The 24,842-nt window shown below is 45.5% G+C and overlaps 2 protein-coding genes across 12 annotated transcripts in view; one reads left to right on the top strand and one right to left on the bottom strand.

Moving 5' to 3' along the window:
* NDST2 (N-deacetylase and N-sulfotransferase 2) overlaps window positions 1–2,682 on the top strand; it is a 149,373-nt gene extending 146,691 nt beyond the window's left edge. For 8 of the 9 annotated variants that reach the window (XM_072869347.1, XM_072869346.1, XM_072869348.1 and 5 more), the window contains one exon: window positions 82–2,682. In XM_072869347.1, the coding sequence (XP_072725448.1) occupies window positions 82–207 (126 nt within the window). In that variant the 3' untranslated portion in view covers window positions 208–2,682. The remainder of the gene's footprint in view (window positions 1–81) is intronic. The other variant, XM_072869353.1, reaches the window with a different exon arrangement.
* Window positions 2,683–10,167: 7,485 nt separating this feature from the next.
* Window positions 10,168–24,842, bottom strand: part of ZSWIM8 (zinc finger SWIM-type containing 8) — a 64,809-nt gene continuing 50,134 nt past the window's right edge. The window contains exons 16-27 of one of the 3 annotated variants that reach the window (XR_012043708.1): window positions 24,131–24,362; window positions 23,193–23,345; window positions 22,187–22,409; window positions 21,695–21,984; window positions 20,706–20,929; window positions 19,935–20,417; window positions 19,157–19,325; window positions 16,639–16,812; window positions 15,057–15,176; window positions 13,910–14,088; window positions 11,386–12,622; window positions 10,170–10,416 (exon numbers count right to left, since the gene is read on the bottom strand). Coding sequence is in view for 1 of the 3 variants with exons in the window: in XM_072869344.1 (XP_072725445.1) it covers window positions 12,419–12,622; window positions 13,910–14,088; window positions 15,057–15,176; window positions 16,639–16,812; window positions 19,157–19,325; window positions 19,935–20,417; window positions 20,706–20,929; window positions 21,695–21,984; window positions 22,187–22,409; window positions 23,193–23,345; window positions 24,131–24,362 (2,451 nt within the window). In the remaining 2 variants the exon portion in view is untranslated. Of the gene's footprint in view, window positions 10,417–10,672; window positions 12,623–13,909; window positions 14,089–15,056; window positions 15,177–16,638; window positions 16,813–19,156; window positions 19,326–19,934; window positions 20,418–20,705; window positions 20,930–21,694; window positions 21,985–22,186; window positions 22,410–23,192; window positions 23,346–24,130; window positions 24,363–24,842 lie in introns of those variants that run through there. The other 2 variants (XM_072869344.1, XR_012043709.1) reach the window with 2 other exon arrangements.

A 24,842-nucleotide genomic window follows, 5' to 3' on the forward strand; every position in this document is an offset into this window, starting at 1 on the left:
CTATGTCCTAGATGACCTATGGAACATGTGTTGAGGGTAACATTTTCTTTCACACTAATGTGGTCTGTATTTTCCACATAGTCACGGCTGTTCCTAAGAGACTTCTACCGGGAGCACAACATCGAATTATCCAAGCTGATGAACAGACTTGGACAGCCCCTTCCAACCTGGCTCCGAGAGGAACTGCAGAACTCCAGCTGGAGCTGAGAGGGACTCCCTTGCCTCCAGTGCCATTGGGATGTGTGGTGCTCCAATGCGTGCTATGATGCCATCTCTTGTCAAGCCAAAAGAAATGGACAAATCACCAGGAGCAGAGAATGTGCATGTGGAGCCTTTCCCCACCATTGCAAAGGGCTGCTGCCTCTGACACTGCCCTGGGGCATGGAGTGCAAGTCACATTCTTGAGTATTAATGGTGTGTTACACTTTGACTTTTACTTACAGGAAGGATTTGGAATGCCTACCCTACTTTGAGCAGGGGAGAGAGCACGGTTAACACTTTATGTTTAAATTACTTTTCTCAGTATCTGAAACAGGCACTAGCTGGAGGGTTAATGTGTATACTCCTCTGAGTCCAGAAGTAAAGACTTAAGAGGTGAGCTATTGAGCCCACGGCTGAGAAGAGCAGCAGCAGCTTAATAAAGGGGGAATCTAGTCCAGTGAACCCCAGCTTTTATCCAGTAGTCTATTTGGCAGCAGCAAGGTACAAGAATGCCTTGTTCCTCCCCATGCAGAGTACAGTGGCCACGATCATTAGTTACAGTGCCACTGTGTGTGGCTGCTGGGGACTGCACCTTTTTGGAGACAGATGTAACAGACATAAGATCACCTCTCCTTATCTGCAGCATTGTTGGTGTGATACAGTGTCCAGTGACTGATCAGTGAGAGATAAGGCAAAGCTGCAGCTATTGACACACAGAATTGATTTGTTATCTTAGGGAAAAGGTTGCCATATGTGGCAACGTGGCAAGTATTTCTCTGCAGGGACTTTAGACATTTCAAAAGATAACCAAGGAGTAGTATGTCCCCTTAGAGCACTTTGGAGGCATGTGCTAGTGCAGCACAGCAGCTGGGGGAGGCAAAGCTCAGGTATTGTAATATAAGGCAGACAATTCAGTTCCCCATGTCTGATCAGCTTAAAAAAAAAAAAAAAAGGCAACATTTTTCTCTTTCCAACAGCTCCAGGGCCCCTACTACATATGCTGATAGCTAGCACCTGTTGTAATCCCCCTGCAGTCCAACAATCCAAGGAGAAAAGCAAAAAAACAGGTAAAAGTAACTATCATTCAGATATAAAGGGAAGGCTTGGAGTTAGAAGTGGTTTCCTGTATCCAAAAGGGGCTGTTTAGTTTACTACTTATGCACATAGTCAAGTAAGTACACTAAGGTGCTTTGCCTCCTCCTGCAGCTGCTGGATAATTTTTCTCAGAGGAAATCCTCCATCATGGTTGTACATGTTTTCTGTTGCTGAGCCATGGGCTTCTGGAGTTGTAGGCCATCGTCCTTCCCTCCCAGGCACAGGTGCTCCTTGGAGGTTGCTGCAGTTCCAGAGAACAGAGGGGCAGGATCCATACGAACACAGATTATGGAAACTTCCACAACTGTCATGAGCTCCTTTTCTCTTACCTGGAGAGAAGTTGCTTCAACTGAGCTTTTCTGTTGAGCCTTAGGTATTGTGTATTTCTGAATGAATGGTGCATTTACCATTGTATGTAAATGTATATAGTATGCAATATAGTATTTTATTTCATGTGCCCTGGGAAAGGGTTATTTTGTGCAGCCAAAAAAAGGACAGAAAGACTAGAAATCCCCCTCTTCACTCAGAGAGAAGAGCCCGGCTTCCTGCACTGGATTCATGTATAGCATCATTCACATTGAATGATAATGAAGAAATTCTTGGCTCTCGAAGCTGAGCACAAGTGTCTGAATAAAGGCTAGAAGTAGTAGTAAGTGGAGATTCAATAAATGTACTACTTATTTTTCTTCTTTGTGATGATTTGGAGTGATGTCATGGATCCTAAGCTGGTAGAAGGGTAAGAAAAACTGAAAACCCCCTCCAGGCCTTACAGCTGATATTTGGGAGGGCAACAAAGGTGTTTAAGTAAGTTACATTTGTAACAACACAGAAACAGTGTCCTAAGCAGCCTTTCTCTGCAAGCTCACCTGTAGGCTTGCAGAAGCTGGCATAGCACACAACCTGTAGTTGGAGACTCATTCTTACTGGTTTGCACTAGCAATGACTTTTGGGCCACTCCTGACTACTGCAATAGTTTCCAGCTGCTATGCTGCAGCAACAGAGCTTTGGCTGTGCAACTCCTGTCCCGGTGTGCTCCATCGCCTGGCCTTGGCCAGCAGCCCACCAGCAGCCCACCAGTAATATGCAACCTTACATTCACCTGGGAGGAAAACATTGTTTAAATAGTCACAGTTGTGACAGCATTGTAAAACAGCCTTACAGCTCTTGCTTCACCAAGCACTTCACAAACGAACACAGCAGCAGCGCAGCAGCTATTTTTGCATGCTGCCACAGGAGGAGGAGTATCCCAGGACCAGTGCTACTGATGCTCCATTAAACACAGTTTGTCCATTACGGGTTGTCACTTACTTACACAATTACTTCATGCTTTGCCTTGGACTATGGTACATCTTTGAGGAGATGGATTCAAACATTAAAAAAAAATTAACAAGGTACCAGGAATAAATGTTGGGAGGGGCTCACTAAATGTCAGGGTTATTTTACTGGCAATAGTCTCCTTGCAGCAAAGGGCAGCTGTGTATTCTCATTATTTATTCTTTCCCTCCTCCCAGTTGCTTCATTTCTATGCTATGCTAGTTCTTACTGCTTATTCTAATGGCAAACAAATAACCTGCCATGGTCAGATCGAACTGCTGGATGTCCTCATCTGATTTAGCTGACGATGAGTCATTTTCAAATCTGGTAACTCCCTCTGACAGCACATAGCTTCTGCAGCAATTCTCTTTCCAGACATCCCTTCAAAGCAGTAGAAACAAATGCCCCCCTCTTACAAGAAGTTCTTATAATTAGAAGCTCTGTGATATCAAAAAGCCAACAAAAACATCTTTTCCAGTGAGATACACTAGTTAGTAGATACTGACCCATTAGACACACATTACAGGCCCTCACACTTCATTTTGATAGTGGAAATAATCCTCTGTCACTGTTTAGTAACAGAACTTCATGGTAAGCAGCAGTTCACTTCTAAGACAAGGAAAACCATAAGCACAAACCATTACCTGAAAAATTGTTTGTAATGTACTAAAAATGTTTTTGTAGTATGATGCATAGGAAACTGACCCAGTTAAAATGGAGTAATTTGACCCAGGCATCAGAAAGGCACAGATTGCAATAGAAACAGTAGCCAGGTCATGCCACTCTTCAGAACTGGAAGGGTGCACGAAAGGTGAGAATTGTCAAAACAAACACTAGGAAACAACTCTTCTTTTTTTTTTCTTTTTAAAGAAAGCCATCAGAGTGTGTGTATATACCAACCTCAGAAAAGAAAACTCAGCATATGAAGCTGGAACTTCTACTTGCACACAACCTCTGGAATTCAATCAGGAAGATGCTTAAAAGTAGGGTGCTACTGCTTTCTACTAGGTACAGGAAATACTGGTACAAGTCTCAACTATAGGGTAAAGACCTTTTAAGGGAACTGGGAGAATTTCTCTGTAGGTGGCAGCATGTATCAACTCTACATAAAAATCTGAGTGCTAAAACCTGCAATTTTCAATTGATGATGGCACTGCAAAGGTGCATATTCCTGGCAGAAGCCTGCAGCTCCTGGAGGTCAGAATGACACATGAGTCTAGCTATATGAATCTGACTAGCAACTTGATCAAACTCATCCTGTTGTTTTTTTCAGCCCTCACGGTTGGTAAGAGAATCCTTTGATTCCTTGCTGGTCATTTTGCTGTATCAATAGTAACATGGCAAGAAAAGCAATGACAAACTGGACTGAACATGCCAAATGAATCTGAAACAAATCTGTTCATCCCCTTGCTGAATCCTGAGTGTCTCCTGGCTGACATGGTGCAGCTGCAAGCAAGACACCAAGACAGTGGCATCTAACCCACACAAGTGTTTCCAGCAGGCTGCCTCAAGCCAGGAATAAAAACTCCCATCACACAGTGGGACATCGACTGAGCACTCGTACCTCCTCTCCAGTTATCAGGGCTTTACCTACAGTTTGCTTCTTTCCCCTGTTTCTTAAAGGCTTGGGGTGGGGGGGGGCGGGGAGAGGGTAAACACTGAGCATTGTTAAGATTATGAACTAACACTTGCCTCCAAGAAACACTTTGCAAGCTGGTTTTGCTACAAAAAAGCATTCCTGACACACTCGGCTCCACTACTTTGGAGAACTATGTAGAAATAATTTATTAATCAATCTATTTTTGGCTTTATAGAGTGTTTTTTCTTCCAAGACTTGATTTCTCCCCATTCTCATCTATATAGTCTTACTGACTTTTCCAGTGTCTCCAAAATGCTTGTAAACAAGCATGTACATAATGGTCCCACTGCCCCAGCAGTCTGAAACCCAGCTCATGTTTATTTCACTTACTGTAACAGGATCATAAATCAGGCTGGTCTCAGAACCCATCAAGTCATTGGAAAAGGTGCATTTCAGGACTTAGAACAACGTGTTGACACCAAGGCCCTGCACAATGGCTGCCCTTTCAGCCCCAGACTTCCTGACAGAGAAGCTCTCCTGGCTGACTTAAATGAGGCAAAGTAAAGCACGACATGGAAGGAAATTGCAGGGACCCAGTCCCTGTTCATGGTGCATGCTATCTATGTAAATACAGACTAGACTTTTAATGCATTGCCAGCATTTTCCCCTTCTTAGAGCTCACATCCCCTTCATGGCAAAAATGTAATTGTGCAGTGCAGCCTGTGCAGCATTAAGTAGTTAATGAACGCTGTAACTGTAAGCAGGCAACACCAACAAGAAAAAAGTCACTTGCTTACAGACCACAGTCACTGTCTTTATACCAAGAAACTATAGAGGAGTGAAGTTACCTTCTGACAGCACACTAAGCTTGCATTTGGACAGTGCCACTGAGAAAAAGCATTACTTTGTCATATGCTCAGAAACCCTAGCACAGAATAGCCCCAAGCTGCACTTCCAGCTTTCACAGATTAATGCCACTCTTGGACAGCTGCCCTGCCCTGCACTGCCCTGCCCCAAGTGCAATACCCTTAAAATAGAAACAGGAAGCAGAAAATAATGTCAAAAGAAGCCACATTTGAATTAAGCTGGGGGCAAGGGGTTAGTGAGAGGGGAGGTAGTGCTTAAAAAAAAAAACAAAAAAAAAACCACACCAAAAAAACCCCACCCAAACACCAAAACCAAAAAGTATTACTATTTAAGAAAGACCCTCTTTAGCATCATCATGTCATACGGCACTTAAATTCAGGCACAGAAAGAGAAAACAAAATACTCTAAATAAACTATAGTTGAGATCCAGTCACTCACTCTATCAGTAGGGCTTAAAAGCAAAAAGTCATACAACAGTCATGGTCATCAACAAATGCTGAGAAGTCCTTATGGCCCAACCTGCCCTTTTACTTTTTTCAGCTTAGTTTAAAAAAAAAAAAAGGCAGCATCAGTAGCAGACTGTGAGCAGACTTTTCTGTTTTGGCATGCTCTCTCCCCAGGTGCATCCTGGAAAATAGATTTTAATACCCTGCTCTTCTCTTAATGTCTAGGTAAGAAAAAAATACAACTTTCCCAACTCTTACAGAAAATTATTTCAAATTATTGCATATTACAGCTGACTGACTTATACCAGGAGGTGGTGATAAACTTCATGGATACTTCAGTGCTTACTCCATTTCCATTGACTCTGGGTTTTCAAGGCTGTTCAGTGCACTCTAGCACTGTAGCAATAGCCAAGCTAGCACTAAATAAGCTGGGAAAGTAAAAGCCTGTATTCTGGTCCAAAATACAACAGTGCTAGGCTTGATAAAAACCAAACCCATGCAGAGAATTAAAAAAAAACAGTTTAGGTTCAACAACTCCCCAGGAGGCTATTTCTGAATGGGTTCTCAGAGAAGGAAAATACATATCCAAATAAATATTAATGACAGTAAAAAAAACTAGACGGAAACACACTTTTCAGCTAACTCCAGCCGTACCTGTTGCTAGGCACGTTGCTTCATCAGATGACAACTCCAACTCAGCTTGTTCAGAGGCTGTAAAGACACTGAAGTCCAAAGACAAATACTGTTCTGCTAACTCATATTCCTGGAAAAGTGGTTCCAAAGCAAAACTTTCATAGGCAAGGAAAACTTGCCTTTCCAAAGGAAAACTTTTCACAGGTGAACATGTCCAGAGAGGGAGGAGAGGAGCTGGCCCTCTCAGAGGTTGGCATACCTGATCTACACAGAAAAAAGGTACCTGAAGAACGAGATGTGTTTCAAGGAATGAGGCTTGCAATTACTACAACCTTTACTTTATCCATTCCATAAGAGCAAAAATCCCACTATTCCTTCTGATGAGCCAAATATCCAAAAGTCCAGATGCAATCCAGGCATTACCAACTACACCAACGCCAAGATTTTACCACTAAAGACTCAGAAACTACACAGGGATCAACAATTTAAGTTCTAGAAATGCTGCTGTCCCAGATACAGGATAAGAGTACATACAGACAAGGGGTAAAGACACTACATGGCCACCTACTAACGTCCTCAGGGATGGGAAGGGGGAAAAAAGGCCCTTTCACTTACAGTACCTCACCTTTATCTTCTCACACCCTCTCCCTTACATTTTTTTATGTATGGCCCCCACTGTATATTTATAAAATGAGACACAGAGGGAATCTCCATCTTTAAGGAGTTGCTTCTAAGTATCCTCAATCTTCACCAGCAAGTGCTCAAGTCACAGGAGGCAAAGGCAGAGATGGGGAAAATGAAGAACCACCCACTGTACGAGAAGATCAGGTTCGAGACCATCTAAGGAACCTGAAGGTGCACAAGTCCATGGGACCTGATGAGATGCATCTGCGGGACCCGAGGGAACTGGCGGATGAAGTTGTTAAGCCACTATTCATCATATTTGAGAAGTCGTGGCAGTCCGGTCAAGTTCCCGCTGACTGGAAAAGGGGAAACATAACCCCTGGTTTTAAAAAGGGAAAAAAGGAAGACCCAGGGAACTACAGGCCAGTCAGTCTCACCTCTGTGCCTGGCAAGATCATGGAGCAGATCCTCCTGGAAACTATGCTTAGGTACATGGAAAATAAGGAGGCGATTGGCGACAGCCAACACGGCTTCACTAAGGGCAAATCGTGCCTGACAAATTTGGTGGCCTTCTACAACGGGGTTACAGCGCTGGTGGATAAGGGAAGAGCAATGATGTCATCTACTTGGACTTGTGCAAAACATTTGACAATGTTCCGCACAACATCCTTGTCTCTACATTGGAGAGACATAGATTTGATGGATGGACCACTCGGTGGATAAGGAATTGGCTGGATGGTTGCACTCAAAGAGTTGCAGTCAATGGCTCAATGTCCAAGTGGAGACCAGTAATGAGTGGCATTCCTCAGGAGTCGGTATTGGGACTGGCACTGTTTAACAGCTTTGCTGGTGACATGGACAGTGGGATTGAGTGCACCCTCAGCAAGTTTGCTGACGACACCAAGCTGTGTGGTGCGGTCAACATGCTAGAGGGAAGGGATGCCATCCAGAGGGACCCTGACAGGCTTGAGAGGTGAGCCCTTGTGAACCTCATGCAGTTCAACAAGGCCAAGTGCAAGGTCCTGCAGGTGGGTCGGAGCAATCCCAAGCACAAATACAGGCTGGGCGGAGAATGGATTGAGAGCAGCCCTGAGGAGAAGGACTTGGGGGTGTTGGTTGATGAAAAGCTCAACATGACCCAGCAATGTGTGCCTGCAGCCCAGAAGGCCAACCATATCCTGGACTGCATCAAAAGAAGCATGACCAGCAGGTCAAGGGAGGTGATTCTCCCCCTCTGCTCCACTCTCATGAGACCCCACGTGGAGTACTGCGTCTAGCTCTGGGGACCCCAGCATAAGGAGGACATGGACCTGTTGGAGCGAGTCCAGAGGAGGGCCACGAAGATCATCAGAGGGCTGGAGCACCTCTCCTATGAAGACAGGCTGAGAGAGTTTGGGTTGTTCAGCCTGGAGAAAAGAAGGCTGAGGGGAGACCTTACAGCAGCCTTCCAGTATCTGAAGGGGGTCTACAAGAAGGCTGGAGAGGGACTTTTTACAAGGGATAATGGCTTTGAACTGAAAGAAGGCAGATGTAGATTAGATACAAGGAAGAAATTCTTCACTATGAGGGTGGTGAGGCACTGGAACAGGTTGCCCAGAGAAGTTCCGGGTGCCCCATCCCTGGAAGTGTTCAAGGCCAGGTTGGATGGGGCTTTGAGCAACCTGGTCTAGTGGAAGGTGTCCCTGTCCATGGCAGGGGATTGGAACTAGATGATCTTTAAGGACCCTTCCAACCCAAACCATTCCATGATTCTATGATATGATCCTAACACTGGAACACCATCTGCTTTTATCTGCATGTACTGATCCTTGGACAGAGCATCAAAACGCACATCTATGCACCATGCCAGATTGTTTATCTGAAGTACCCACAAAACTTCAAGTGCAGACAGCGGGTTAACTCAGAGTGCAAGGCTGCCTTTAGCATACTGCCCTTATTAGGACTATTAAGCAGTTTGATCTTCAAAATTAGCAGGACAGTGAAAACCAGCCTACAGGTATCTTGCAGTAAAGACATCAGCTACTTCTCAGTTGGTTCCATCTGCACCTGTACAAATTTGACTTCTCCAACTCCCCATTGAAGTGAGCTGTTATTTCCAGAGACACTAACAGCTAAAAGGGAAAGTATATTTCCTACGGTCACAAGCAGAAACAAATCTGGCAAGTGAAAGCAAGTCATTGTGAACAGAAGACACAGGAAGAAGTCCAGTCTAAAGACCTCATTCATCTTACCTTCAAGGAATGCACAGTGAATTAGACTTCACCAAACGTGACAATAACCCATTGCAAGGTCTCCCATCACAGAGTATCATCTGTCTTCATGCAAGGGGCCAGGCCCTATCCAGACAAATACCTGTAACTATTAGTACTGACTAAATTCAGTATTTGCTGCCCAGCCTGGGAAGAGGTGGGTAGCCAACACAGAAAACAACTTCTCAGCTATGTAAAACCATTTCTACACTGGAAGAGCTCTAAAGCATCCAGCTGCTGCCACAGCTGGCCTTCACTGCAGCGACTTCATGTGTTGCTGGTAAGGGCAAGGACCTAGAAAACATTTACTCTAAGTGAAAAAACACATGGGTTAACTGAAAGTGAAAGGAAATTTGAGTTGGCTGCATCCTCTGCTCTTGTACAGGTCTTCTGCTGAAATGTCTTTTCAGAATTTCTGAGCCTAAATATTTTCCCCACTCCTGGAATAGTGACCAAACTAACAAGACTGCACTGGGTAATAATTTTTCCGCTTTAATAGCAGATTAATGCTTCTGGGGCCACCAGGGTTCATCTCATATCCTATAAAGGAAAAATACCTCAAGAACCATCCAGCCACATGGCAAGAAAAAACATCATCATCTCCTTTGTCACTTTCTCCTGTCCTTGCTCAGATATATTTCCATGGGATACGGCTCAGGAACAACAAATTAATAGATGCAGAGATCCAGGACTGAAAGCGTGTTCCAGAAGACCTGAATAAATGAGGATGCAGCTCCTCCACACAGCTCCCATCTCTGTCTGCTCACTCTGAGGAATTTTTTCAGAGAAAAGACTGGAAACTTCTGAAACTACTGACCTGTGCCTCAAACCACTGAGCTGCTTGTTCAGCCAATGTCAGCCTGAGGTGACATTCCCTGGCTCTTCCTCTGTTTGGGCTCTGCAGCTGCTGGAAGACAACTCTGACAGGGTCTGTCATATAGAAGCAGTGCAATCTGGATGAGGACTAGAATGGGTAAAATAACCAAACAGAGAAAGTTTTGAGCACAGTGAAAGATAATGGGCCTTGTGATTTCTCTTCTCTTACGGTCTTCATGGGGACTACACAGAATGAAAGCAAATACACTTCCAGATAAAGTCCATTCTAACCTCACGGTAAGCAGCTCCACTGTATTTTCCCAAAACAAAGACACTGGTGACAGTGCTCTCATACTCCTGGTGTTTTTTAATTACAGTAGTCTGAAAACTTGCCTGCTCAGGGTCTAAGTGTAGTCTTCTAATAGATATCACAGATAAGGCTCTGCCATTTCATTTCCCTATTCAGTCCAAATCTTCAATGCAGTAACAGTCACTTCTGCTCCTGATATTTAACACATTCAGCTCTTTTGCTCATTTCCCTTCTGCTTCTTTCCTTCTAGAAGATGCTCCTTTCTCTTCCCCTAATTTTCTCCTATAAGCAGCAGAAAGGAAAAGATTACATTTTATTAGAAAACTCATTTGTCTCCAAACTCCTTTCCCAGTTCTGAACACACAAGAACCAGAGAGCACAGGAAGTGCTTCAGGAACCCAAACCTTCCAGACATCAGGCTGTGCTCTCCAGTCAAATCCAGGAGTTTTGCCCAGTAACAGGCAGCTCATAATCAACATAGTTTAAAAACCACAAAACTTAACACATTCTTACGAACATCAGCATTTATAATTAGCATGTAACTAGACACCTGATGGGGTAATACAAGGGGCTGCAAGGAGATCTTTAAATAGTTACTGTTGCACAATCAGAAGTAGAGGAACCTCAGTCACACTCTCTGGCCTGTACAGTACACAAAGTCAAACCAAGGGAGCCTGTTCATCTGTTTTGCCCTATGCCTATGAGTTAGTTTGTTTAAGAGTATCATTGAAACTATCAAATACAAACAGGCACATATTTCTAACTTGCAGAAACTAAAAGCTCCCTATTGTCATTGGCTAAACCCAAGTAAGAAGCAAAATACATTACTACTGAGAAATTGGATTCTTAACATCCATCAATCATCTGACTTCCAGTTTTAAAAGCCCTGAAATTTATGTGCTTGTATGCTTACAAATGGCAGTAGCCTTTTAAATTTCCTTGGCATAAAAATAAAAGCTTTCTAAAATTAATTTTCTGCAATGCTGTCCCTATTGGATATCTTGCATAGTCCACCAAACATACATCTAAATGCATGGGAGCAGACCACTACCCTTCTTTAACAATTACATCAAGGGTGAGCAGCTACTGTTTTGCACAATACTTTGGAAATACAAAGGTCTGCATTACCACACAATATCACTGGTGTCAAGACCAAAAAAGGAACCTGGTAGCTGGCAGAAGTATAGGCAGAACATCCCAGGCTTACCACCAACTCCCCTGACACCCATCAACGACCCAGTCCGCACGTACCTCAGCCTCTGCAGAGGCATGTCATTCTCAGAGCAGTACCAGGCAAGGAACTTCTGGCTCACAGCTTGTATAAAAGCTCTGGCCACCTGCCTTGTGCTGGACTGCTGTTCCTCAAGGCAGGACAGCTATCCACCAGGGCTCACAGGAGCTCCCACGGACACACAGCTGGCCAGCTCCATCAGACTGTCAACATCATAGCAGAGAGAAGAGAGTCAGTCTAAGAAAACGAGTGTTTAATCAGGAAACGAGAAGAGACAAGGGATAAGAAACTGATTACAGGAGAGTAATACCCCAGCCAAAAGAAACACGATTGTACAACTTGGAACGACCAGGATCAAAACTTCCTATGAGCCAGCAGTGCCCAGTGAAGGACACTCCTGAGAAAGAGCCCAAGCACTTCTGGCAGTCTCCAGGCAGCAGTCATGGACTCTGACTGCCCAAGGTCCAGCCTCTGCCCTCAGCAGCTGCTGCAGAAAGCCGCAGAGGTGGCCCTGGCCCTGCTACTCCAGTCTCAGCTTCTCTCAGCAGGAGGTGCTGAAAGGAATGGAGGGAGCACTGGCTGTGCACAGCAGTCCCAGCCTCTCCCAACAGGAGATGGTGTGTGGAGTAAGAGAAGCCCATACAAAGAAAAAAAAGTTTACATATTTATAAATGCCAAAATAAATATTTAAGACAGAATCCCCCACCCCTCTAACACGTGCGTAATCACACTGCAAACTGCTCGCAGGACAGCCTCCAGGGGCTCAGGGAAAAAAGCGGTGACTACGCCACAGGGCAGCCAGCTCAACTTCCTTCTCGTTTCCTGATGCTTCTGAAGCCTGCAGCCCACTGGGAAGGAGGAGGAAGAGCGAGCAAAGCAGAGCGCCAACACGCAACAGTGCTGGAGAGGAATGTCATGGTATAAATACATCAGATCAGTGGTTTCCAACAAGTTAAAACTAAAATAAAAAAGACACCAGAAGGAAGGATGGTGTAAATGGAACTACAACTATGCAGGGCAAAGGGTTGTGTGTCCATGGAGCTCCGCCTGCTGTCACGGTGAGAAGGTGGTCATTTCCAGAGAGACCCTTTGCCACAGCTCCTTTGTCTGCTTGCTGCGCTTTAGGTTCTGGAGAATATCATTAAACTGCATCATGCCCATGGGAGTCAGGCAGAAGGCGCTTCTGGCGCTGCGGATGGCATTCACAAAGTCATCGTAGTCAGCTGGAGTGAGATGGATCAGCCGATGATGGATGTACTGGATGGGAACAGGGAAAGAGCCTTAAGGTATTTGCTCACCACCTTCATGCTGGTGACACTTAGAGGAGGACTCAAGAGCTCTCAGGCCAATACGTCACATGATCCTGTTACCCCACGAGAGGTCCCAAGACTCAGAGGCCCTGACAAAGGAGAGCTAGCTCAAAAGACAGCAGTGCTGTATTTTACAACCTAACACGGCCAAGGCAAGTGTCCCCTCAGAGCACCAAAACGCACCACACAGCATCAGCAGGTGTTCTCTCCCTCATGAGTGCCAAATTGTGCCATAGTACAGCTCAAAAGGGCAGGCTAATGCTCTACCCCACCACCCACCAGCATCTAACCCTCATACCATTCATTCTGCAGGTTATACATGGGGACTCAGCACATTCACTGGACAGATGTCCCCTTTGCTAACAGGTATGGAAGGAGTAAGGCTTACACTAAGTTACTACAAAATATCTCTAGGCTTAGCACTGTCACTTCCATTAGCTTCTCAACTAAGGCCCCGAAACTGCACGTCCAGCTTTTGAGAAATCTGTTTCCCTAATGTAGCTCAGAAAAACAGCTGAAGTGAAGAAGCTGTCATTTCTCAAAAATATCACCTAGGTGATAGGACAGCTAATCAAACCTGTACAGTATGTCTACAGAATCACCCTTCTAGTCATTTATTCAAGGGAAGTAGGGACATGTGGAGTATCCTGTTTACACTGTTTTAAGGAACAAGCAGCTCTGGTATTCCAGCTGGCTCACTGAAACACACTTGTCCTGGTTTCAATAAACCCTGAGATATCTCATCTGTACTGGTAGCTGACCAAGCCACTTCCGCTATTAGTGCCAGCACTGGCACACCAGACAGCCATGCCAGGGCTTCACGATGAGGGGAAGACAGGCTACAAACAAGGAAAGAAAAAAAAGATAGGCTAGGAAGGGAGGTGGACAGGTGGCCTGAAAACACAGCAAAGAAAAAGTACAGAAGTTAAAAGGTACGCTTAGCATTTGGAGAGAGGAAGAAAGTGGGCAGGGAACACAGAACCACCCCATCCTTCATGGTGAGCACAGGAGACGAGAGGTCTGAAAAGAAGCAGTACAATGATGCAGCCCCCATGCAGGCAAGCGGTGCCTATTCTAGTCCCTGCTGAGGGAGAGGGATGCATCAGGCAATGGACCAGTTCAGCTACCAGTACCCAAGGTCCCTTCCCCTCCGCACACACACATGCAGGCAGCACCCAAAAGGCAGGCAATGGCCTGGCAGCTTTGACAGGCAGGAAGACAGGCCACACATTACCTGCATGTAGGCCTGCTGGCACCTCTGCACCAGCTGGTGGAAGGCTGGGGTGCGCAGGTGGTTGTGCACATGGGCGGGGTTGAGCCTCTGTAGAGCTTCCATGATGATTTCCTGGAGCACAAAAGGGCTCAGCACCCCCTTGGCTGCACCAACGCAAAACTGATGCACGTAGTTTACACCTGCACAGGAAGGAGAAGTCAGAAGAACAGTGTTAAGGTAAGAGAAACACAAGAAATCGGGTACTTCCCAGCAAGAGCCTGGATTTGGAGCACCTTCTTCTCAGTGTAATGTATCCTCCAGCAGGCTTGGGGGAGACACTCTAGCAAACTCATAGGGACAAGAGATCATTCCCGATATATCCATCAGGTCTGAGTAGAGACCAGGTACCACCTGAGTCACTGATATTCCCAGTTCACCTGTCTTTAAAGGGGATATGAAAGAAAACTGATGTGCAAGGTAACTACAGAGGCAACAATACACTGCACCTCCTCCCATTGCTTCTTGCCTTGCCATCTAGAAAGCACCTAGATGCTCCAGCACTCAGGCCTTAGGGAGCCTGGAGAGACAGTCAAGCTCCCCCACTGCTGCCTACAGTGGAGCTCCCCCAGCAGCAGCAGGAGACGCCATGCCACTAGCCAGGCTTCTTACAGAGGTTGTTTTGTTTGTTGTTGTTTTTTAAGTTCTTATTGCTGATGAAAGAATTAAAAAAAATGAACTGACAAAAAAGATCCAAGAGCAAAGTGGAAGCAAAAACAAAAACAAAAACACCAAACGGTGGTTTGAGCACCTATTGCTATAAAAGGTCTTCACAGGTGTAAATATACATAAGAAAGAGGAATACCTACAAGATAGCGGAAAGGGAAAAGAAAAATTTGTTATAGAATGGAAGAGATGCACGTGCTGAGCCCTGTCCAACCCCATGCACTTCATCCAGTGCCTCAAAATTCAACAGCATGCCTACAGAACCCAGAAATGGGACAACTGCCTGGATGAAAGAGCAGCAGGGATCTTCTGAAACATTCTCAGAAATGGGATCAGATATCAGGCTCACCCAATCTTTGAAGTTTCACTCTTTGGAGAGCTTTTTCCCACCATGGTCCAAATCCCAGCAAGTGGATTTCTACTGAAGTACTGCTCTGAGCCTTACCTAACTTCGCAGCTAACCCAAGGAGCCATTTTACATCCTCCGTGTAGGGTGGGCTGCGGGAGAAGTTGTTGGGATGGTCGTTGTGAGCTCTTCGGCCAAGCATCTCCAGAGCCAGCATCCCTGTGAGAAAGGGGCAGCCAGAGTCAAGCAGCACTTCTGCCCAGTAAGACTTAGCCTAGCACTTTACTCACTGCAGCACAACCTGATTTCATCAGCAGAACATTCCCTAGCTGCAAAGAGTCCAGAGAGAAACAAAAGGGCCATCTTGGAGCCTGTCACCTTAGGAAGTATCTGCAAGAACATCTGGATCTGCTGCTCCAGGCTGGGAAATCTGCACAGCCATCACACCTCACTACAGCTGCAAAGAGATGCTCCACTAGCACACTCTACAGCAGGGTGAAGCAGACAGCCCCAAAGGCTGCACTACAAGAGGTGTCCTGAAAGCAATACATTTGCTCCAAATTTTGCAGCAGAGAAGCTACCCACATCAACCTACTCAGCTGCAAGACAACAGGCCAACACTGAGCTGCAGTATTGCCAATCTGCAAACATTTCACTTATTCCAGTATGGTTCTTCACACAAATCCTCCCATTTAAAAAGTTTTAAAATAGGAACAGGCACTATGTCTTGATCTTCCAGACCCTTTTCCCCCACCCCCTTCTCTGTTACTCAGGCTATTAAATGCCTTTCATGGCTTACCACTTACCACTGCAATGTTTCCAATGACACCTACACCCCTTTCTGGCTAACAAGTGCTTTCTTCTCTAGCTTTCAACAAAAAAAAACAAACAAAAAAAAACCCACAAAAAACCCACAAAAAACCAAACCTCAAGCAACCTCCAGATAGCCTTCCTTCCATTTTCTTGCTGTTTCTCTTTGTTTGCTGCCCTGGGCTGGCTTTGCTTATCTTAGAGGCTCCCTTCTCCCTCCCCAGGTATCCAGTGGGTTGGACCATGACTATGTACGAGTAGCTTACTGAAATCTAAGCTCAATCACAAACCCCAAGACTGATATCCTTGTACGAATGGCAGTTCAGGCAGAGACTATTTCCTCATAACCACCGTGACTGGGAAAAGAATGCTAATTACATACCCACTCCCCACAAAATATAAGTTCCCTCCACGTCAGTCTTCAACAACCTAGCTGGAGAGGCACAGGGCACATCCCTCTGTGCCTGTGAAGACTCAACTGGTATTATTAAACTAGAGGTGTGCCTGCACCATCCATGAGCAGCAGGAGCTGAACTTCATTTTTTCACATAGTCACAACTTACACAACCACACCCTCAGAGCCCTATCCATACTCCTTTGTACACACCTGCTGAAAGGCAAGACTCTTCCAGGCTCTAATCCACTCAGCTTTCTCTTCTACTCTGATGGCTCTCAACAGCAACTGTTCAATCTTCTATTGCTTTGTCTCCATTTTTAGCCTCCACATATGATCATACTGGCTTTCCCCATATAGCTAAGATGCCACCATCCCCAACCGGTGCAGTAGCAAATTGCCAAATGATAGTGAAAACCTGCAGCCCTGCCCTGAATCCCTCTCGAGGGTCATAGAAACCCACTTGGCCATCCTTACCAACTCGGTATGCGGAGTGGAGGTAGTGCAGACCCTGGGGGCTCACAGGCTGACTGTGCTGCTCATCCTCGGCAGGAAAACCCCCTGTAACAAGGGAGTTGGGCTGTGAGGACAGAGTTGTCAAGGAAGCCCCCTGAATCGCTGGAAACGTTGATCCTGCATGGACACTTCCTACTGAAGAGAGCAAAACAGCAGCATTAGGACCCACCACCAGCCTAAAAGAAGGTTTACTTGGGCCATCATCTCCCTCACCTGACCACCCCCTGCCAATGTAGTGTCCTGTTCCCCTAAACAGAACAATACAGCAACCAAAAACCACAGACTTACTGCTGAAATACAATGGTCTAGGAATATCTCTATTTTGTTTGCAAGCAGGGCCTGAAGGGTGTCAGTTACGTGGCTGTCCATCTCTTTTGCAGTATACCATGAACATGCACATCATCCATGTTTTACATGTAAATACATGTGTTGACTCAAAGGTCTTTGATATTATTAAATGGCACATCTGGTTCTGATTTCTTGTCCAAGGAAACAAGCATGTGCATGTGTACACCTGATGAGAAACTGCTGAGGAAAATCATTGAGCAGGAACAGTATTAAGTCACTCAAAGATCAAGTCCAACATTGTGAGGTTCCTCCACTTCTGCTGTAAGACAGCTATGACTCCATCCAGCTACCATGCAGGAAGAGTGTTACTGGAGGCTAGCCTCCAATCCATCCTCAGAAATAACAGCCCAGCCATTGCACACACTGGCAGTGCGTACCAACAGTAAAAACAGCAAGGAAACTTGAGAAGCTCTGTCACCTTCAGACACTTATCTAGTATGGGCAAAATGAGGGGAAATCACAGGAAAATCCATTACATTGTACCACCTAAACTTGTACAGACAGCAGTTAACACTGAGCGAGTAAGCTGTATCCTGACAAGGTTCTCAAGTTTATCTAACTTCCCTCTTGAGAAAGGTACGGAGAGGAAAAAGCAAAGTTTGCCTGAGAATTCCAGAGCAGAGATGCCATTAGGCATGTGCACAGTTACCCTTATTTCACAGCTTCTCTGTGGTGCAACTACACCAGCTTGGGCAATGCTCCAAGTTCCAATTTCTCCTCTTCCCCTGACACCTCCAGCATTTTTTTTTTTTTAATGTTTACTAGTGAATAGTTGAATACCTGAGAACAATGTGTCTCCCAGGAAAGATCTGTCTGACCTCCTCAACCAAGCAGACACACAGTGCCAAACAACCCACAAAGTGGGGCAAAATCCCGTGCTGCATTTGAAGTCTGGCCAAGGAGAATAACCCGTAAGAATGAGCTAAATTGTTGCCAGAGCTCAAGCATCATCATGTGACTATGTACTCCAGGAACAGGGAAACAGTATTTTAAGAACTGAAAACAGAAGTTTATGCAAGCTATAAACAATGGCAACTGGAAAGGGTGGAGTTGTTTTTTCCTTTCATTATTTTAAGTGCTCTAGGATGAGTTAGCAGTTCTGGAAGATTCATAACTCTTTGGAGGAGTACAGAAATGGTTTCTCACAATTAAGAGTCACAGCATCAGCCCAGGACTAAGGCTGTCAGCAAAGAATGCTCTTCAGATCCTAAGGCGTTCAGGACTATTCTAATTGCTTTTGTGGTGGCTTTTTGACATCAAAATGCAAGATAAAAATAACTGAAAAGATTCTCCTGATAGTCTGGATATGAAGGAGGCCAACACAGCCCTTAAGTGTTTTCCCATGTACCAGTCTTCCAGCACCTGCTGAGTTGCAAAGCACTGATAAGCAAATGTACAAATAGGCAAACATTACAGCCTCTCCAGTGAGGGGATAACAGAGCCTGGGTCAACTGGTGCAAAAACCCACGGCAATGACAGCACATCCACAATTCAGTCAACATCTGCTGTCCCAGTGCTGCACACTACGTGATGGATTTTCACCACCACTCTAGCCCCAACACAACACGGGAGCAATCATTCAGATTGCCATTGACATGATCCTGCCAAAACATCTGTCCTCTCTACAGAAGTTCCACATTTCAGGTACTGGCTGCCTCAGATCCCCTCAGGCAGGAAAGACATCTATTAGTGCTACTGTAGCAGAAGTCTGTCTGCTGCCCGCTTCCTGCACTCTCTATTCATCTGACCCAAAGGAACCACAAGAGCCTGCTCAAGATCATCTATGCTCATCTTACCCTAAGGAGAGGGGGAATAAAGCTCTAATAAGTTAGAAGTCAGAAAGGCCAGGAGGGCTCCAAACACACTTTAGTTTGAGAGGCCAAAATAATCTCATACTGGAAATTTAGCTAAACAGAAATGAAAGCTCTACTAGCTGGATCAGACCCCACTATGAATCCCAGTACCCCTGAGTATGAGCATCTTTAGGCTGGGGTAGATTTGGTCAGAACTTTTCAGTGCAAGAACCCTGGTTCCACCTGTGGTCAGTGAGGGGCAGGACTTGACTGGGGTACAGCTAGGAGGCACAGGAAACAAACCTATACTATGCACAGCCCAGGGCTGTAACACTTACTCGCTACATTGGAAGACAGTGACAGTCCTGTCTCACTGTGATAGGGATGCACCGCAATCTGCGTCATGGATGGGACCGGCACACCAGGGAATGACACTGCTGTAGCTGCCAGTGATGGCGTTGTTACCGAGTAAGGGTACTGCGCTCCTATGAATGCTGGATGGACACCCTAAAATAGAAAATAAATAACAGTCATGTCTACTTTGTCCAGCCATTTAGAAGTACTCCAAAACATGATGTCCCTACACAAGCCCTAGAGCATTTGAAGTCCAGTCTAACAGGGAGGAGGAAGCACAGGAAGAATCAGCCCAGAAACTACGTTGCACCACATGACCATTATATCTTCTTGCTCCTCCTCCTTTTAAATCTAATCAGTTTGCAGAAAACAACTACAAGAACTTTCAAAAATAGGCAGAGGTTAAAATAATCTTTGGTTTCCCCTCTGTAGTCTCTATTTAGCCTGCAAGCTCTCAAGAAGACAAGCTTTCTGTCCAGTGCCTTCTGAGAAACTATAGAGCAATAAAAATTAAAAACTACTGATGTATTATATTTTATAGTCTATTGAGACTTTACATGTACCCACAGAAGGCTCCTTATCATGCAAAAGCTGAGCTGGGGAGCCAAGGTAAGTATCACAAATTGGCAAGTAAGTGAGAGCAGAAGATAGATCTCAAGCCATGGCAGGTCTGAGCCCCACGCTCTCCCCAGTCAGACGTACTCCCTCTGGAAGCAGCCACACAAAGTCACCAGAAATTAACAAGGCACAGGCAAAACTCACCTGCGGGTATGCTGAGCCAGGCACCGGGAAGACAGCTGGGCGCGGCATGTGCTGGATAGTGTGTCCAATATACTGGGGATTACAGGGGATGTGAGTCTGAAGGGTGGTGTAAGGGTGGAGGCCCTGCGTGTGTGTATGTGCCATTGCCGGCCCTGCCATTGTATGCTGCTGGTACATGGTCGACCCCACAGAGATCACTGGCATGACTGTTGCTGCTGCAGTTACCGCAGCTGCCACTGTTACAGTGGTCGGCTCAGAGGTCACCCGGTTGTCTGTCAACCCACGTGCTGCTTCAGAGGCAGCCCGTGCACCACTGGCACTGCAGCCAGTGGCACCTTCTCTCTGGGCTGGGGTCCCACCAACAGTCTGTTCGTAAAGCCAGTACCACTGGTGAGCTACTTCAAAGAGGACTTCTGGGTACACACCACCTCCTTTGGCTGCCTCTTCTACTGCCATACAGGCCTTTTCCAGCATCAGATTGTCCTGGGGGTAGTGAAAGAAAAGCAGAAGTGAAGAATGCAAAACCAGAAACACAAGAAGGCAAAACTACAACAGGAGAAAAGTATAAGACACTCTAAAATGACTGACACTATGGGGAGCAGAGAGATCACAACTACGCAGCAAAATAACCAGAGTTATTCATGAAACATAAAAAATCCACAGAACTGGAATTAAAGCTGTCCAGTGGCAGAGGAGCCAATCCCACAAGTAACAGCACGTCCTTGATGCTGGAAATCAACTTGCACTAGCCAGCCCCCATGTGATGCTCACCTGTTCCTTACACTGCACCAGAGCCCTCTGGATCTCATTTGGGTTCAGGGCATGGGCATGGGGCAGGCAGCTGAGTGCTAGTTCAGCAGCTGCCCGCACCATGTTGGAGTCTCTGGCCCGTGAAGCTCTGTCTGCCAATGATGCCACTTCTGGGGGAGTCAGATGTCCATCCCAACACTCCACCAAGATGTTCAAGGCTGCGCTACCAATCTCCATGGCCTGCCCTAAGAGTAAAAGAGAAGACTCTCACACCACTGTATGATCCAGATCCAGTCAGCTTTCCCTCAACAGGAGGTGCACTCCTCACTTCCTTCAGGAGCAGCAAGACAGCCCAGTTGCTCCCCTTAAGATCTAAGTCAAATTTAGGCTCTTCCTCCTAAAACAGAGGACAGGCAAGAGCCCTCAATAAGCAAACAGTGAGTGAGGGTACCATTATCAAAGTTAAGCTAAACATGCATTTCAGGCAGTGAGAGGAACTTGCTATAGCTGATTTTAGTACCCACAAACCACAGCCTAGACTGTTGCTCTATTTCCATCGTGTCAGGAAAACATAACTTTTCAAGGGTGTGTTTTTCAGGCTCTAGAAGCTGTGTGGATAGAAAGTAGGTAGTAGGTCTGGGTGCAAACAGAAGGAAGAAAGTGAAATCCTGAACACAGCCAAAGAGCATGTTCAAACTTGACAAACATCTGTCTCTTCAGGAGACCCCCGAAGGGGAAGTTAAGACCAATCACCAGTCTCTGTGTGAGAATTGGTCTGTGGCTCTGAGGACTGAAGGATGTTGCCATATAGACAAGAAGAAACAGGTCACAAGAACTTTCCAGGCCAAAACATGCACCACCATGCTGGTGCTCAGCTTGTACTGCCAGCTGTGCTAGCCAGCTTACATGGATACCACAGCACATCACCATCACCATTTCTGGGCATAAGCTCACCTCCCTCCCCTCCTTCCTGCCCAAAAACAAGCTTCCCAATAAAGTTTTGCTGTAACCTGTGATCCAAGAGACGTGGGAGGAGTAAGTTCGAGAGAGCCAGTTGGGAGACACAAAGTTGTGCAGCCCTAGTGCATACAGCCCAATCTCGAAGGCGCAAAGATGAAGGTTGCGGTGTGGTCCCTGGTGCCCACCACTGGAGGAAGGGTGAGTGAAGATGGAGGTACTGCTGTTTCCACCTGCTTTGATAAGGACTGTCTTGGCCAATTCAAAGTAGAAGTGAGCAGCTGCTTCTGAGGGCTGGTTTGGGACATGAGGAGCATGGCTCTCCAGCCGTCTCCCTTTATACCTAGAGGAAAAAGATAGAGGAACCTTTCAGACAGCAACAAGTACCCCAAATTCACTAGCTGGGTTCCTATGCAGAGTTCCTATGTTTCAGGTCCAGAGGAAACAAAGCAAACACTCCCAAGGAAGTACTTCCTGATGCACACTTGCTAGTTCCCTGACATCAGGCCTAGAGGTTGCCTCCGTGCATTGGTATTATTCATTACCTGCCAACTTCCACAGTCTTTGCACGGGCTCCCCCACTGGCTCTCCTACTGCCACTGGACGAGGAAGATCCCAGCGAATCACTTGAAGAACTGCTGATGCTGTCACTGTCCTGTCCTCTGCCCCAGGATGTTGTTGCCCATCCCCCACGTAGCGGACGCCGACTGAGTGTTGGAGAACTGTCAGAGGTGGTTTCAGGAGCACTGCTGTCAATACTAGCCATGCCTACAACACCAGAACCAACACAGTAATGTCACCAGGGTCGGTAAACATAACGTGGGTAGGTAAACTCCTACCCATATCACCTACAGTCCCAACTAAGATCAGCCACTGTCAGTGACAGTCAGCCTTACAGTTGCCAGGCATTCAACTTTGCACATTAAGAGAGATTAAATTAGTCAGTTTGGCCACAGATATCAGCGTCATTTTAGAGTTCTTGGATTAAAAAGCAGAAGAGTCCAAGAACAATATATTTTTATTTCCTCCATCACACTATCCCAGCCCCTCACTCCATCTGCCAAGCTTTGTGGCAGAATATATCAAGAAGCAAATATACATACAAAGTCAAGTTCCACAGATTGTAGGAGCATGAAGAAAACCCTTCTGGTATATACTGCACAATTTACAAAGGTTCTTCACATCCTCAGCCTCTAAATTATACCCTTCCAAGAGAAGTGTAGAGAGGCAGCACCTCCTCTGAATTTGTTTCTGGACCCAGGAGCACAGTGCTCCACTCCCAGAGTCCAACAATCATTCAGGTCCAGATATCTAATCCATCCCCCAGAACATATCTGGTGTGAGAAAGGTATGGTAACTTGCCATACAAAAGGGGGCAGGAAATCTGTGGAGCAAAACCTATTTCTCCATGCCAAACACCTCAGAGACAATCAACTGCTTCTGCAGTACAGGAAAGGCTGACAAGCAGAATGAAAGAGCAAAGAAATTGCCAAAACCCCAGCAGGCTGCCTAGCACAGCACTAGATGCTGTATCAACTACACAGCTCTTACCTGTATGTTTCTTCTTCTGCCTGACAGGCGAACCCCAGCATCTCCCATTGTATCCACCTCGGTTTCCAAGGGCCAGACGACTGGGGACCTTTCCCTCTTGTTTCAAGACTGTGGACTCCACAGCTGGCTCACAAGGGGACCTCTGAGAGCTCTCTACATAAACAGGACAGTGACAAGGTAAACATTATGATTTGTTTCTGTATCTCTAAAACCAGATGTGGCCATTTAAAAGATATAAACATCAAAAGATGCGGGATTTTTATAAAATTAGTGGTATTTATCAGCAGGATTATCTCAATTTTCTTTCAGTATTAAGCGTATCATCTGATACCAGGCCAAGAACATTTAATCTTAGCAACTCAAAATTTGGAAAATCTGCTGCAACTATGGAAAAATTTTAGAATAAAAATGCTCCAGCAACCCTAACCTTATTGCAGTCATCCTTAGCTAGTATTGATCTCTTTGGGAAGAGTTAAGAGACCATCTGCTTTCCACCAAATGCTGCTGTATGTGACGTTTGCCTCTAAAGTGGAGGCACAGCTTGAAGAAAACCCGTTTATCTCCAATGCCCTTCAGCAATCTTAGTTATTTATTCTGTATGAAGGTACCTGACTCAGTGTGCAACTTTTTGAAATATTGCACCTCTGTGACACAAACCTAAAAGACGGAATCACAGTATTTTTATGTTAACTGGTTATACACCTGGCTCAAGATAAGAAAACCTGAAAATTAGCTTGAATTTCTATGCAACAACAATATGTACCAAAATGGATCCAGCCAAACAGGTAACAGGGGAATGACATTCTACTAACCACCAAGCAGCCAGATGGTAATATACATCACTCTGACTACTTCCCAAAACAGACAAAAATGTACAGTGACAATTTTGCACTGATAACAGAAGGGTTTCAGCATAGCCCTTACACAGCACCTCTTACCCTGTGCACTCTTCTCCACGAAGTTCTCAGGACTGCTCTGGACTGCAGTGCTTACAGCAGCTTGCTGAGTGACAGAAGTCCCTGGAAGCTGCTGGATCGCTGCAGTGGACTGGGTAGCGTGTTTGGAAGGAGATTTTTGATTTGCTACTGTAGGCTTGCTGGATGAGTAGAAGGAACTCAGAGTCTGTGGTTTGTGAGTTTGACTCTCTCTGTCCAGGAGTTTGTCTAAAATCTTTAACAGCAAGGAAAAAAAAAAGGAAGAGCCATTACACTAAGACATAGAGGGAAAGTACCAAAGCAGCTTCCTGGTGGACAATTAAATTCCATTTGGTTGGAAAAAAAAGAAAATGTTTATTCTCTAGAAAGTAGGCATCGTCTTCCTGCACTGAAGATCAGTGATGCACAGTTGAGAGCCATGTGGCCTACATTACTGAAGAAGCAGATTCATTTGTACTCGGCAATATCCCCATTTTCACTTCAAAAAGCCACTGGCTTTATTTGGAAAGCACCCAAAACTCACAATACAGAAGTAATTCTGGTACATCAAGGACAGAACAGAGGACTCTATGTTTAGTTCTGCCAGTCCTTAGATGTTCTTGTTTAAGTCACCAAAATTCTTTGCTCACCATCCAAAAAATCCTGTCATATCATTATTGAGAAACTGGTAAAGCCTTCTGAGACTTTCAGACACTAGAGAAACTGCCTTCTACCA

This window comes from Ciconia boyciana, chromosome 8 (assembly GCF_034638445.1).
Source record: "Ciconia boyciana chromosome 8, ASM3463844v1, whole genome shotgun sequence".
Lineage (NCBI taxonomy): Eukaryota > Metazoa > Chordata > Aves > Ciconiiformes > Ciconiidae > Ciconia > Ciconia boyciana.